The 15,430-nt window shown below is 39.3% G+C and overlaps 1 protein-coding gene across 7 annotated transcripts in view; it reads left to right on the top strand.

Annotated features, from left to right (window-relative positions):
- Positions 1-15,430, top strand: part of KANSL1L (KAT8 regulatory NSL complex subunit 1 like) — a 64,905-nt gene that overhangs the window by 37,580 nt on the left and 11,895 nt on the right. For all 7 annotated transcript variants that reach the window (XR_007889945.1, XM_051623975.1, XM_051623977.1 and 4 more), the window contains 4 exons: positions 8,487-8,649; positions 11,917-12,027; positions 12,451-12,588; positions 15,056-15,180. Coding sequence is in view for 6 of the 7 variants with exons in the window: in XM_051623975.1 (XP_051479935.1) it covers positions 8,487-8,649; positions 11,917-12,027; positions 12,451-12,588; positions 15,056-15,180 (537 nt within the window). In the remaining variant the exon portion in view is untranslated. The remainder of the gene's footprint in view (positions 1-8,486; positions 8,650-11,916; positions 12,028-12,450; positions 12,589-15,055; positions 15,181-15,430) is intronic.

Here is a 15,430-nt window from a genome sequence, read left to right as displayed (position 1 = left end):
CAGATTCTGACCAGAGAATCACAGCAAAACGTAGACTTCCCATGTGTTGGAGATTAAGAAATGCTGGAATAACTTTGAGGAATTTGGTGGGTTTGGGCTGACTGGTTGTACCCTCTGTGCGTCAAATGGCATTCAGTGTTGTCCTTCACATCTCTTCAGATTTGCTTGGGAAGCTCATCCACACCCCCTACTCCCCAGCATCCATGTTAGGAAAAGCAGAGTATGAAACAGTGAACTGTATTCCATCTGTCAGTTCATAAGGTCACTGGGAAGACAGCCACATTTTTTCTCTTATCTACTGCCATGCCACATACGTTTACAGTGCTGTCAAAAGTCTGAGTATTCAGTGACCTCTTACTCTCCTAGTGCCTGTTCAGAGGTGCCCCATCTTGTCCTCTGCTTCACTGTATTTCTTTTCTGAAGAGGACTATACCTTCCCCTGCTCTGGTGCTTTAAATAATGCACAGAGTAGTATCTAAAAGAAAACTTAACACGCTATGAAACTCTAGAAGACCTGCCAGATCGACAAGCTAGTTAGCAGTGGGGATAAATAAAACAGGATGCAGGGTGTTTGGTTTATCTGTCACCATGCAGTATCCTCAGGAACTTAAAACGTCCTTTGGGGCCAAATCCGCTCGTCCCCTAATTCAGAATTACTAAGTACCACAGTGAGTCATCTTTTGGCCCTGGAATCTGTTTTGCATCTTTCTTCTTTCATTATCTCAGTAGCTTGGTAAGAGCTTAGGCCATTTCTTGATAGTGAGTCAGTGCACAGGTCACTCAGACTAATCCACATCCACAGTAAACCCTGGGACAGCAGTGTGTGCTTCAGTCTAGAGGATGTGATTGTACTGGTGCATTTCTTCAGTGTGATTTTTTAATTAATATTAAAACTTAGACAAAGGAGTAAACTGCAGGCATAGTCTAAGTAGGAGGACACATGGCTTGCAGTCAGGGGTTGGAAGTCTGAGAATGCTCTGTTCAAAACACTGGATCTGCCACTTGTTTTCGCTGTTACAGCTGGCAGGGCAACCTCTGGGGCATTGTCTCCTCCTATAAAGTGCAGGTAATACTTTAACACTAAGAAAGTGGGCTAAGAGTATCAAAACATTAAAACCGAGAAAGTCTGTAAGTTGCAGATAATTTTCAGGACTTTAAGACACGACCTCAAATTGAATAATTTCCCAGTGGTTGTTGCATTTATAACTGCTTCTTCCCCCTCCCCACTGGATTCTCCAAAGTCTGATGCCTGGGTGCTTCCGCAAATGCTTTTCCTACAGTGAGGACTTATAGTATCTCTGTCTCCAGCTGTTTTTTGCCTAGACTTGAAGGATCTGAATTATCTGTGAGATATCAAAAGTTTATTAAGTTTGTTTAAAAGCAGACAAGTGTTGTTACTAGTGAGGAACTCTCGAGAGGTCTTTCCTCAGCTGATGTGCCCTGTTGCTCTCTTTTCTAGTATTTTATCCATGTAGCTTCCTTCAGTGATTTTTTAGTAACAATTTGCTTTAGTAATATATTTTTCTACTTTCTCATTTAGCATCCTAACTAATGACATTAGTTCCACTGGTTTTGGTTTTTGTGGGGTTTTTTTGTCATGCTTAGCCAAGAGATGTCATTGAGGCTAGGTGGTGTTTCAATCTATGAAAACTTTATGCAGCTATAAATAAAGGTAAGAGGCAATAAATAGAACAGTGTGATCTGAGTACTATTGGGTTTGGCCCTGCACCTTTCTTTGCAGGGCTGTAGAGCACAATGGGATGTTTTTTAATCTGAAAATTCTCATTGTATTTGTATCTCCACCTGCTGGTGGAAGAATTGGTTGTGTGGACTGAGGCACATGGAGAAAACTGGATTTCAAATTTGTAAAGGTGCCAGCACCTTCAAAAGTGTGGAATTTAGGTGCAAAAGCTTACGTAGATGCCACAAGCAATCAGTTGGTATAATGTTGCCAACTCTTGCCATTGAGTATTAGCACTTTTTTCCTCTTCAGTCTCAAACAGGAGTTAAGTGAGAGCAGAAGAATATCTGTTTTAGTTTAGTGTTTTGATTTTGTTGGTTTTTTTTTTAAAAAAAGGGGGGGGAAAAGTGAGTGCTTCTCCAGAAGGCTTCAAAATAGACAAGAAAAAAGTATTTAAATTACAGGGTTTGGGTTTCTTATTTTAATCTGTTTCTCATGCCAGTTTTATGATTTGTGTCGTGCTGCATTCTCAAGTACATGCCGAGGGGCAGTGATACTTCTTGTAGATGCCACTTGATAAGTACATACCAGTCTTTCACTGAGTCTATTTAATTTTCAGGTTTTGGGGAAAAGTGTTTGTATATATACACACACACACAAACATATTTATAATTTGTATTATACCCAGCATGCAGAGTTTTTATCTTACTTGTGAAATGTCTCCTGACAGTCTAGTGAGCAGTAAAGGCAAATAAGGGACAGGGAGAAGGGTGCATGTGCAAACAAGGTGCTTAATCAGAATATAGCATATAGAGTGGAAGTTGTTCCCTGTTTTCTGCCAGGTGATATGTTTGCCTGGGAAAGAATATTTTAGCACTTGCTTCCTAGAATATAATCCCATTTCCTCTATGATATTATCCTGTGTTGTGGTTTATTTGCATCTGAGGAGGTAGGGGTGAGTGTTTTGTGGCTGTTATCAATTACTGCTTTCTCTAGCTCCCTCAGTCTGTAAATTTAAAGAAGCAGCACTGTCTAGATTAGTAACTATCGAGCATATTATTCAGTAGTCAGCTAGAAGTTTTGACTTTCACACATTGAAATGGTCATTACCTCTTAGTTCCACTGAAAGGAGTCTACTGGTTGTCATCCCCCTCCTTGGTATCCCTAGATATTGGCTCCACCAGCTGCTTCTGCATAGCTTCCTGGCATTGCTGACTTCTAAAAAGCCATTAATACAGGGAATGTTGATGTGTTGCCAAGTCTCCTTTGAACTGGTTTCAAGAAGAGGATGTATTCTGCTTCAGAGAAAATGGTGTAATACTTCTGTGGATATGTCAGTCTTCTGGTCTGGGGAGGAGAATCACTTGGTTGTGGTTTACCAGGTTGGTAAGTGAAAATAAGCATTGATAAAATTACTTCCTTAATACTGAAGCTAAAAAAGAAGATCTTCTATTACTTAAAAATCAACAAAACCTGAATGGGGAAAAAAATAAGTATTTCTGTGCATTCAGCTATTCTGAGTGCATGACAAGTCTGTTGTATACTTAGGAGGAAGGGAGAACACTTGGTTTTTGTAATACAGTGATAATGCCAGTGGAACTAAGGACATCCTTTCTGAGACTTGTGGCAAGCCAGTCAGCCCACAAATCCTTTTTTTTTTTTCCAAAATGAAAAACCCAAAGTGTGTTTTTCATAATCCTGCACCTTTAGCTTAATATATTTCTGTAGTGTTTTACTGATGACATATACTCTTAATTTCTACATGACATTTTTCAAATTATGTCCCTGTGGGTTAACATATCTTTCCTTCTTTGGGTTTATTTAACTAGTCAAAGATTAAGCCCTATCCTTGATTTTTACAATGGATTTGCTAGATGGACAAAAGCTCTTTGTTTCAGGATGCTGAGGACAGTGTGCATTTCCCACAGAGCAGGTGAAAGTCCATCTCCCATTGTCTTATAACAGGATTAAAGAAACTAAACTCCATGTGTACTTATGAAAGGTGGTGGGTGGTCTCCAAGAACGGTAGAAGCTACCACTCCTTCTGTGACACTAGCTAAAAATCTAAATTTGAGACAAGCTGGATGCCAAGTAAGTTGCTGTTAGTGTTTAATTAAAGTCTCAGTTCCGTTCTTGGAAAAACTGGTCTTTGCCACAGGATCTGCCACTTTACCCTTATCAACAGCTTCAGAGGGGCCAGAGGCAGTTAAATTTGTTTACATCCCAGGGCAGCTTGCTTCTCTGTACCTGACCTGTGTACAGATTTGCAGGCTAATGCATGGGAAAGGTCCGTCCATTGGACATGTTCAGAAACCTGAAGAGGGTCTGTCAGGTAATATGTGTTGTTGGTGCTATCTGTTGTGCACTGCCCCATGTAGGGATGGATGTCTTAGATGCTACCTTCTCCCTCACTACCTGTTGATGAGAAAGTCTTTGGGGCTTTCAGATTAACCTTTCGCTCTTCATGTTTCCTAAAAGCACTCTGCAGTGAATTCCTGCTTAAGGAACCCCTGATACTTACTTAGCTTGTGAAATAAGACATTTCATCTAACTGTATAGTCTACTCGAGGGGCAGAGCTCTGCTCAGAGCAGATCATGGTGTGCAGAAGAGGGAGGCCATGGAGAAGCGGGCTGACCCCTAAGGCTGATGCTGAAGCGCAGGGGCAAGCAGGTAGTGTGGTGCTTGCTCTGTTGGTGTGAGCTGTACATAGTGCTTCTGGAGGACTGAAAGTCAGCAGCATGTTTGGTGATCAAAGAGGAGGCATCAGCCACCCACATGGTGATTCTCTTGGGTCCTGTAATTAAACCTCTGCAATTGTGTTGGCGACTCATTTACTGAAGAACAGTTTTTAATATTGAGGGAGACAGCTCTTCTTTGATATTGCCAAAAAGTGCTGTGTGTAGGGAGAATAAATGCTTTTTCCTTGCCTTTTTCGGCTTATAAGAGCAATCAGAAGCAGATATGACAGGTATTAAGCAGAGTGTATTGTAGCTAACTAAATTGCCCTACTGAATTCATCCACATTGGTGTAATTGAGCTGTGGCTCTTTGTACTGTTACACTTAGGCATGTTTCCAAAAATGCTGAGAGTTTTAAGTGTTCAGTAGCGAAACCATGAAATGAGTATTCTCTTGAGAATTTTTAACTGAGAGCACAAAACATTTTGCTTTTCAGTTACTGCATGCTGCATAGACTCAAAGTTTATTGTCTGCAGAAGGATGGTTGGCCAGTTGAGTTCAGCCTTCTGACCCTTCTAGAACTGAGGTGTGAGCCAGTTGTGCTTTGTCTAATGCATCAGTTTTATCACAAGCAAGTGCAAGAATTTATTTGAATATAAAAATAAATTGCTTATTAGATTTTCTGTGACCTAGTGAAACAGTACTAAGGGAAAAATATTCCAAGAAGATTAAAATTCCTAATACGTTAGAAAATTAGATTTTCTTGGTGACACCATTTCTTACAAAGTTTAAAACATAGCTGCTATTTTAGTTGAAGATTTAAAGCTTGCACACTTCTGATTTCCTCTTAAATACTTCATATTTTCTTTTCCATAATAGACTCTATTTAATATCATGTTATTCTTCATATCTACTTAAGCTCAGGAAGCATGAGGTTTTTATTTCAGGAACAAAGAAAAACATTCCAGGAGATGTACCAGGAGATGTAGCTGGGGGAAAATTGATTAGAGTTTAGTAATCTCTCTGTCTTGCTGGAGGGTTGGCACTGTAGTCAGGCTTTGCTGTCAAGTCCTCTCCTGCGAAAGTTGCTTGCCTTAGTTTTCATTAAACCCCTTTCATTGCTGTGGCTGAATGGCTGTATTTGTGGGGTTGTGTTCAGATGAGTTTTGGTGATTATTTTTTTTTTTTGGTTATGTTACAAAATTAATGATTAAGGGATGGAAAAGCCAGTTGGGTTGTAGACTCTGGTCTGTAGTGAATTGGAAGGGGGGGAGAGTTTAGTTTTCCAATAAACAGTTCTTCAGTTTTGTTTCAATAAGCTACTTTCTTTGACTAAGCAACACAATTTTATTCCCAAGTGAAAGGCTTCAGAAATCTTTTCATCCAGAGTCGATTAAATCAACGTTCCTGACAAAGATCATGATTTCACTAATTCAGCATTTTCCAGTAGAAAATGGTTCCATCAAAAATTTGTACCAGACCTGGTAGCTAGAAACACAAACACTGCCAAACTTTTTAGCTTTTTTGTAGTAGCTTCACAGGCATTTAAATAAAATTAGTCTTGCTCCTATTTATTTTCTTTTGAATTATGAACTGACTTAATGAAAGATTTAATTATTTAGGTGTTGATGCCAGAGCTTTCAAGGAAATAACACACAAATTCAGGCATAAGGCTTTGTAACTCCCATCACAGGCAAGATGAGGAAATGAATTTGGCATTTACCAACGTTGGGAGTTGGATTGTAATACTGTTTCAAAGCAGATAGAAATTGTGGAGGTTCTTTGACCATGTGTGCATGTATTTCAGCAGACTTAGCTTCAAGCTATACTGTAAATGTGTTTCGGACTGAAGTGAATTAAAGCAAGAAAAAGCAAGTCAGGACTAAAGGATTGAATATCCATATGTGTTGGTCTTACCTATATATTTTCTAGCTAATTCTACTGATCAGTGTTTGGAGAGTTCTTTTTAAAGAAATGAGAGACTTATAATTTACTGCAACGTGGATTCATTTCTGTATAACAAAATGCAAGTAGTGTCTGCTAAAACAGTGGAGATTCAAGAAATTAGTTCATTTCTGAAAACCAAAAGGCAAGAGGAAATGCACTTTTGTGCATTTCAGAAAAGCAGTCCCGTTTTGCATCAAACATTGAGCAGCTACCTGACAGCTCTTTAAGCTTTAGTTTAATGGTCCATATAATAGGAAACATTAAATTTGCTTTAGTATTTATCCCTCTAATGTTTCCAAACAGAGGTCGCAGTTCTGTCAACGTTTCATGGATGTTTAAAGTTTAACAGATGAAGAGTCCCATATGTCTGTCACAGGGACATAACAGAACAGTGATTTAAGGAGTCAGAAGTCCTAGGCTAGAAAGGAATTCTTTCCCAATTAAGTTAAAAGTAATGCTAGATACACCTGTGTATGGAGATCAAGGTGGATTGAGGACTGTTAGTGTTTTCCTGTGGAAAAAAAAGTGAACTACAAAAACCTCCCCCACTACTACAGGGTCTCTGCTCCAGCATCATAAAATCCTTACTTCATTTTAATAGTTCCTGCAGTGCAACACCAGCATTGGGAATTTGTTGACTGTGAAGGGAAGAGATGGAAAGGGGGAACTTTTTCATGGGGCATTTTCTGCATTAAAGTGGGTTGTGAATACTGATGCCACCTGACAGAGGAACTTAGTAAGTGGAGAGGGATTTTATGTTATGGACATAATCACTGCATCACTAACAGATGAGTGGTACTGCTAGAATACAGCCTGGGGTATTTCAGACAGGAGGGAACAGCAGAGATTTCTTGGATTCAGAAATTAGAAGTACTAAAAATAGAAGTAATGTAATTTGATTGTCTTGCCTCTGATGCAACTGCTAGATGTCTTCCTGTCATTCCATAAAAAGTGATAAGAAAATCAAGGTGACCACTATTATATTCATTCCTACAGGGTTGTTTTTTGTGTTGAAATCCTTTTCCAGGAGATGATAAATGTGGCAGTTTGCACAGTGTTAGGCTGAGAATCTCAAATTACCCCAGTGCCCCCCTCCCCCCCCTCCCCCTTAAGAGGGTTCTGCAGCCTTTGGCAGAGTATCAAAAATTGATGAAAGGTTTTAAAAATGTCAGTACATTTGGGGTTACTACTGCTAGTATCCAGGAAGGCTGAAAGTGACACAAACACCACTGTTTCTCTGAACTGTTTGTGTAGCTTATTCTGAAGGACAAACCACCGTTGACTGCTGCTCTACAGGATGACATTAGTTCTTTTCCTTCTGTCTTTTGGAGCTCAGTATATTGTCTGTACTCTGCTGCTTATTCCTGCCCATTTTCACCCTGCCTTTTGCCTTAGTGTCCTGCTACCTCACACCTACTAGTTCTGTTCAGTCCATCATTTTACTTCCCATTCCTACACAAGCCTTTTAAATAAGCAGCTAAATTAATAATTTTAGCAGCTCTTCTCTTCCTAGTAGTTCCTTGTACCACCCCTTAATCAATCCTTGATGCATTCCTCTCTGTATTTATTGCTTTGTATCTTCTAATGTTTGTGTTGCTTATCTGATATTTAAATTATAACAAGGTAAGGGCTTTGCTTTCTTGCTTTCTCTAAGTACCCAGTGTGCTCAAAACATTCAATATTTGGTCTTGCATTGAAGTGTATGAGTTCAAACTGTCTAGCAGTGTAGACACTTAAGAACCTTAAAAAGACTTAAGGGGATAAATGGAGGAGACCTCTCTATTTAGTCTGGTGTTAGTTTGTTTGTGTATCTGTATCATGCTTGTTGTGCTGGAATGGAGTTTTAAAGGATGTGTGTTTATTATAGGATGTATCAGAATAATTATTAGAATTACAGTTACATTTACATTTACATTACAGTTACATTTTCTCTGGAAACTGAGACAACTGTTTCCTGGCCCTAAGTGAAGGGTATTTTTATATTCTTTGTATTGTTCACCATAGTCTGTGATAGGTGGAGGTAAGTCATATTTAGACTAGGTGAAGTTTGGGGGATTTTTTTTTTCCCCTTCTCATATTGAAGAATGTTACTCAGATTTTTATTATTATTTTCTTTCTGGTCTAATTTGAAGGAAGCCAGTAGAAGAGAAGTTAACCTTTGTCTCTCTATGTCCTTGCAGGCTTTGCCATCTAGAGATGCCTCCTTTCCATACAAAACTCAGTTACCATGTGTGGTGCCAGCCTCTACTTTCAGCAGTAGTGAATACAGCACAGAATCTAAAATACTAGATTATGTGCAAGAGCTGGACTCTTCCTTCCATCCAGTCTTATCATTCCCTTCAGGTAAGTAACTCAGTGGAGTTAGACGCTAACAGAGAGTGGGTGTGCTTGTGAGAGCTGTAGAGTTTATGGACTAACTTTTCTTTTCAGTGATTTTTAGAACTTAATTCTCTTACAGAAAACCTCATACTGGTAAAATATGAGTGTAGAATAAATGAAAATCTTAACTTCTTCCTGACATTTAAAAAGTAAACCTTCTGGATTTCCCATACCAGTAATGTGGTTACAGCCAAGAAAAAGATCAGGGGAACCAGTTTGGTTAAGATGTTTTTTGTATGTTTCATGGTGTGTCTAATTAAGTCCACATTAGTCCTCTAGATGATGCTTTTGCCAGCACACTGCCTTACCTTCTTGTGTTGTTATTATGAGCAACTTTCAGTTCAGGCCCTGTGGACTAGGCCCAAAAAGCTTTATGTAGTTTTTCTAATTGTTTTTGTGATAGCCAGCCTTTTTGGTGGTCTTTGAAATTTATGGTTTCTGTCATCTGATTCTTGAATCTTTTTGAACAGTCATGCAGATGTTGTTTTTTCTAACTCTTATTAGCCCTGAAACTAGTGCAGGTGCAACTTGACAGCACCTTGTGCTTCAAAATAGGGTATGTAGTGCTGCTACCAGCAGGAGAGAGTGGATACCAGCAGATACTATTGGGTTTTGGTTATTGTTTATTATTTTAGGAAAAAACTATTGCCAAGTAGGTCCTGATCAATACAGGAATTCTGCTGTTCTGAGGGCTTCTTTGCCACAAAGTAATCCTGAACATGGGGCCCATGGATCTCCTCGAGGCTTTGATCAAACCCACTGTCTGCCCAGAATGATAGCGTATGCACTCCAGCCTGGTCATAGGAAGTCAAGGATTAAAGTAAGTGTTGGGTTTGGAGAACTCATCACTGACCAGTAGAGAAGACCCAACTGTGGACATGGAATCCTGAGAAGGTCTTGACTCTTGCAGGTTTACAAGTGTTTACATCCCATGCGTGGGATAAAGAGGAGGAACCACTCCCTTTAGCAAACATCCCAGTCAGCAGGACTCTGTTGTGGAGAGAATACTACTTTGGAAATGTTTACCTATGCTGTCCATCACTCACCTAGCCCAGCTTAACACTTTCTTCTGATTAAAATAAAATGTTTTTCAGTAGTGTAGAAGAAAAGGTTCTTGGCTTAATATCCTTCATTCTTAAAACAAAGTATTATTGATATTTGTTCCATTTTAAAACTCGGAGTTGATTTTTCGATATGTGAGGAGGGATTAAAATTCAAGATGCAGATCTTGTTCTCTCTTGTGCCTATTTTTTACTTTCAAAGGAGAATCATAATTTGCAAGCAATGTAGTAACACAGCACAGTGGGGCTGGCTCACTAGTGTAAAGGCTTCTGGAAGTGTAGGTGTCCTTAAAATTCTAAGTCTTGCTTGCAGAGTTTCTATGTAACCAAGGGTCTTGACTAAAAGTGTGTCAGTGGTTGCACCATCCCTTGAGCATAAAAGCTCCTCCTTAAACTTGCACCCTGATAACTGGAAAATTGTCGTTTGCATCTAAGAATTTTGAGCTTCTGGTATTTCTGCATCTAACGTGCAGATAAAGTGGAGCAAACACTCCTGCCCTTTTAATTGTGATACAGGAGCACACAATGAAAAGATATTGGAGACATCCAGGTGCTTCCCCAGAAAAAACCACAACAACAACAAAACAGGACAAGTGTTGTGTTTATCTTTTTAGTTAAATGTTGTGACTAATAAACCCTTCAGACCTGCTTTATGTTTGACTCAAGTACAATAGCAAACAAAGCAAAAACCTTGGGGGGAAACAACCTTTCACACGTCACATTAGTCTTGCGGCAAAATGCCTAGTTAAATGCTTATCAAATTTGAATAAATTATTCCTTTCAGTTAGCAGAATATGTTGGAAGTTTCTGTCCAGGCAAGTCCTGAAGGCACATGAAACTAAGGTTGTATGTAAATAAAAAGAGTTTCATGCCCACCCTTTGCCCTGCCCTTTAGACTTCTCATTCTGATCATAGTGGTAGTCCAGCCTGGTTCTTAAGTTGACATATTTGTTTCTACTTAATTTCTCTTCTTTCTTGTAATGTTTCCAGAAAGGCATTTCAGACAGAAACCTGTTTTTATTCAGCCTTCCTGCCTTACAACAGTGGGTAAATTACTTACCACTTGAGACGTTTTGCAGACTAATTCTTGGTTAGAACTCCCTTGGGAAATGAATTACGAGAGAGAAAGAAGGAATGTAACTTGAATTACCTCTAGGCTCCCAGCAGTAACAATTTCCAAAAGCATTAATTGCCTGTACCCAAAAGGCTGAACTGAAGGCTTTTCAGGTTACAGGAGAAGTTCACTGTATGCTCACTACTGTGTAGGGTTTTGTGCAGGAGTTAGTCAAGAGGGGAAGACCCCAGTTTTACTCTCACCTGTTGCCCTCCAGGGCTTGTTTTCATTAGTAACAGTTCTGGAATGACTGCAGGTAGGGACATAGTTTATGTCAGACAACCTTGCTTTCTTACTTTGACTTTGACCACCAAAAAAGTGTTGTTAATCTGCAAAGTGTGTGTGCCTCCACTGGGATTTGTTCAGGAGCATTCCTTAGGTTTGAGTCCTACCTTGATCTGAGCTGTCTTGTCAGCCCTTAGAAGGTCTTAATGCCAGAGAGCCTGGAAGCACTTAAGCACACTGCCTTGGGCAGCATGTATGGCAGCGCAGCTTCACAGCTAAAAATGGATTTGTTTTTACCATGGCATAACTCTCACTTCCCTTTAATAGAAAGATAGGTACCTTGAGATCTTCATCCAGGCAATTACTGGAGATAATCTTGTGTACTGCTTAGATAAGAAAGACTGCAGTTCTTTGCCTGCAGTGGAGGACAGCGCTGATGAAATAATCATCTGGCTGAGAATTACCTCACCTCAAATGTTCTTAGTTACTCATGCAAAAGCCACTTTTTTTTTTTAAATGTCTGACTGCTCTTTTTCTAGGGTAGTGTAATAGAGCTTCCCTTTGGCTCTCACCACTTTCAGAGCATGTTTTCCTATATTGTCTTCAGCCTGACCCTGTGAAGATACTGCTGCAACAGAAACAAGCAGTCGGTCCTTGCACTGCATGAGTTGAAGGACTCAAGGGAGCAGTATTGCTCACAGATTATATTGCACAGTGTTGTCTGATTGCTTCCCAGACCTTTAGAGATGATGCAGAATTCATTGGCTCATAGGTTGCCATCTTTCTGATACAGATTCCATTCCCTTTGGATTTCTTTTTTTTTATTATTAGATATTCCTCTTCACATATACTTTGAAACATTACTAAGGAATGATGACATCAAGGGAGAACCTGTTGATACCTCATCTTTGGGAGTGGAATTTAAAGTATCTCCAGACAATGGTAAGTAAAGCAAAGTATTTCAGTATTTGCAAGATCATTTTTCATCCATTGGCCAGTACTTTCTGTCCTGAAGAGGTTCAGTTTATAATCTTAGCACACAGCAGGTTATCAGAGAAGGTAACCACCTGATGTAGAAGAGTGGAACAGGAATCTCCTCCCAGATCACAGTGTCACGTTCTCCTTTGTTGCACTGAAATGATCTCATCAGAGCTGTAGGAGGGCACTAATACAAGTGGGGGAGTTTGGACCATGGGTTCTTTGCAGACACAGGTGCCTGACAGCAGTACTGGTTACTATTTGGATTCCTATCAGAAATCTGTGGAGTTTTTTCCCCATTATAAATAGTTCAGCAGTTTAGATTGCCTATAAATTGCAACAAAAGAAAATATGTTTTCAGCTCAATACATGCTTTTTCTGTTGTAGACTGTAATCAACATAACCTTTCTGCCAAACAATGGAGCAGTGGCTGTTTATCTAATTCCAAATCCCAGTCAGTGTCAGGAACATCTGACCAGCTGTTGGAAGGAAGAAAGAAAAGACACCTAAGTGAGACAGCAGTAGGTAAGAGAAAAATGGTATTAAGATAGCACTACTTCTTTAAAAACATGTACTGTGTAAATTAGCTTAGTATCACTGAGCTTTGAGAATTAATTTTAAGTTTTCTCCAAAAATGACAATCTATGAAACATTACAGGAGTGAAGAAGTGGACTTAGGGCCATGAAAATAATGTGCCTTTGGAAAGCATAGGAATCTTTCACTTTCCTCTGGAGTACATATTACAAAATGAGATGAGCTTCTGTATTTTATTTTTTGAATGCTCTTAAATGAAACTGCTCAGCAGTCCAGCTGTGTTTTTCTAACACTGAGTGTCATAGTGTCATTCTTTTCCGTATGAAGGATTTTTTTTTAAATAGTAGCCAGTGAAACAGACTGAATTGCAAAGTTATCTGTCAAATCATGTGCCCAACCAAACATTTACTATTCCTGGCATCTCTGGTCAGCTATGTTTCGTTTGTTGTGTGCTGTCAATTGTGGTTCTGGTTTCCTTCCAGACTGTTAAGAGGACTTGTGGATAACCAGTGCTTATAGTTAGTGTTTTCACCATTGTTATCTTTATCTTTTAAGCCATTGAGTCTCTTCTTCAGCATTAGGTAAATTAATAGAAAGTGCCCAGAATGTTCTAAAGAATAATGTCATAATTTAGGGACAAAAAAGTTGGCATACCATTGTAAAGATAAATAGCATCTTACTTCTCTGGGTGGACAGAATGTAAAACGTAATAGATTCGGTTACAGATTAATTTATCTGAATTTCTGGAAAACTTTTGGCAAAATTCCTCACAGGACAGTTGAAGAAAATAAATCACTTGAGTAAGAGGGCAAACTACATTAGTTTAAAATTTCCCTAAGAAAGAAATAAAATATATAAATGAACAGTTAACGTGCAAAGATAAACTTCTGTTTCATATCCAGGTAAAACTGCTAATGTAATCTTGCAATAGAAGTAGAGAGATGGGAATTAAAGCAGAGATGATTTAAGAAAAAAATTATGATCTATTAAAAATAAACAAACTGGTACCAAACCCCAACCCCAAACCAAAAAATCCTATTGATTTGCAAGTTACAGGAGAGAATAAAACGTGGTTTTGGACAGACTGAAAACTTGTCTTTGATGTAGATGAAGGGTTTTTTTTGCTCTGCATCATTCCCCCTGTGCATCAAAGCCTTCCCCATAGCTTTGCAGTCTTCTTTTTCACTCTGTGCCTGTCTCTGTGGGGGTGCTGTGCCCTGTCCCCCCTTGCCATCAGGGATCCTTTTTTCCATACCACCTACTCCTCTAACCAGTCACTGGTCTCCAAAAACGCAGATGCTGAGATAGTGTTTCTTGAAACCACATTGTTTCCAGCATGTTCTGTCATGCACACTGAGATCAACAATTGGAGTTACTTGGGAGCACTAGTAAGAGAGAGAACTTCTTGCTATAAATATTTTGGTGTTACAATTAGTGTTCTGCCCATAGTATTTACTTCTTTGAGTTAATGGGAAGAAAGCAAGCAATCTTTTGTCTTGAGGATGACAGTTTCCCAGTGCCAGAAAACTGCTGTGTGGTGTATTTGGGAGTAGCAGAAGCTCTAGCTTATTAGTGCTATGGGTGTAGTACTACATATTTATTCCTAATTTGGGCTCTGTCTAGGAGAAATTATCCATGGGGAAGGTCAGCCTGATGAACAAGGCCAAAAATAAAAGCTGTGTGCCCGGGAGTTGCAGAGCTTCCTGGAAGATGAGAGTTCATGTCCTTGACCCAGCCTGTGCAATACAGTCTTTAGGATCAGTCTTATCCTCTTTTTCCGTGTTGGAATACACTAAGTCTTTTATTAGTTGGCATATTAAATATGAGTCCTTTTTTCTTACTGGAAATTAAGGTACAAAGAAAGCAGAACACAGGTGGTTAAGTTCTGAATGCCCCCAAGTGCTGCATGCACTGAGACTGAACAAGAGAAAACCAGAATTATGCTTTGTCTGGAGGAGTGGACCACTACTAGAAGAAGCCACATGTGGAAACCTAGGAACTGATTTCATTTGTTACCTTTGCTGCCAGTTTTGTTTTGTCATTTATCAAGGAAGAAAGAGTCAGTGAGGGCTGAGTGAACTGGTATGTTAGTGAGCAGTAGCCCAGCTCAGGAAAGGCTGCTGGGGAACTAGGGGAGTGTTCCTCTAAGCCTGATTGTGTTTGCTCTGTGTGTAAGTCTATGGCAGCTTCCAAAAAAAGAAGCAGGATTTGCCCATATGAAGCTGGTTCCACGAGAAGTAATCCTCCGTAGAAGGAGAGGGATGGCTGTTGTGGAACAGCAATGACAGGATGAGTAACAAGTGTTTATTTAGATGGCTTTTTTTAGTTTTCATTAAATTGTGAGTGGTTAGCTGTGGGCTTCTAGAAATGATTTTGCTGTTACTGTATGGAAAAATATCTGTAGTCTAACAGACAACAGCTGGTGTGCATTTTTATTCTTCTTCCTTTTTGTGACAGGTGAACGCAATGCTAGGCTTGAGACATTCTCCTTTCAACATGCAGAACCAGAATCCCAGAGCAGTTTTGCTGCTGTGACCAATGTCAGTGCCATGTCTAGGCCCACTCACAGCACTTCATCACAGGTAAACCAAAAAATGTATCAGTCTTAACAAATATCGACAGAGTTGTGCAAGTTGATAATCCAAAACCACACGCCTTTTACATCTAATTTAGTGTTAAATTACAATACAGAGCATTTTTACAGTTAATTAAGTGGATTACATTAAGTAATTTATTCCAGATTGAGTGTGCGGTGTTCCTAAAGCAGATACTTGCTTGTAAAATAATTTTGCAGATCATATAACTGGAGTGTAAGTTTAGTTTATTGGCATT

The sequence above is a fragment of the Apus apus genome, chromosome 6 (genome assembly GCF_020740795.1).
Source record: "Apus apus isolate bApuApu2 chromosome 6, bApuApu2.pri.cur, whole genome shotgun sequence".
In the NCBI taxonomy this organism is placed as follows: domain Eukaryota; kingdom Metazoa; phylum Chordata; class Aves; order Apodiformes; family Apodidae; genus Apus; species Apus apus.
This window is presented reverse-complemented; position numbering and strand designations above follow the sequence as displayed.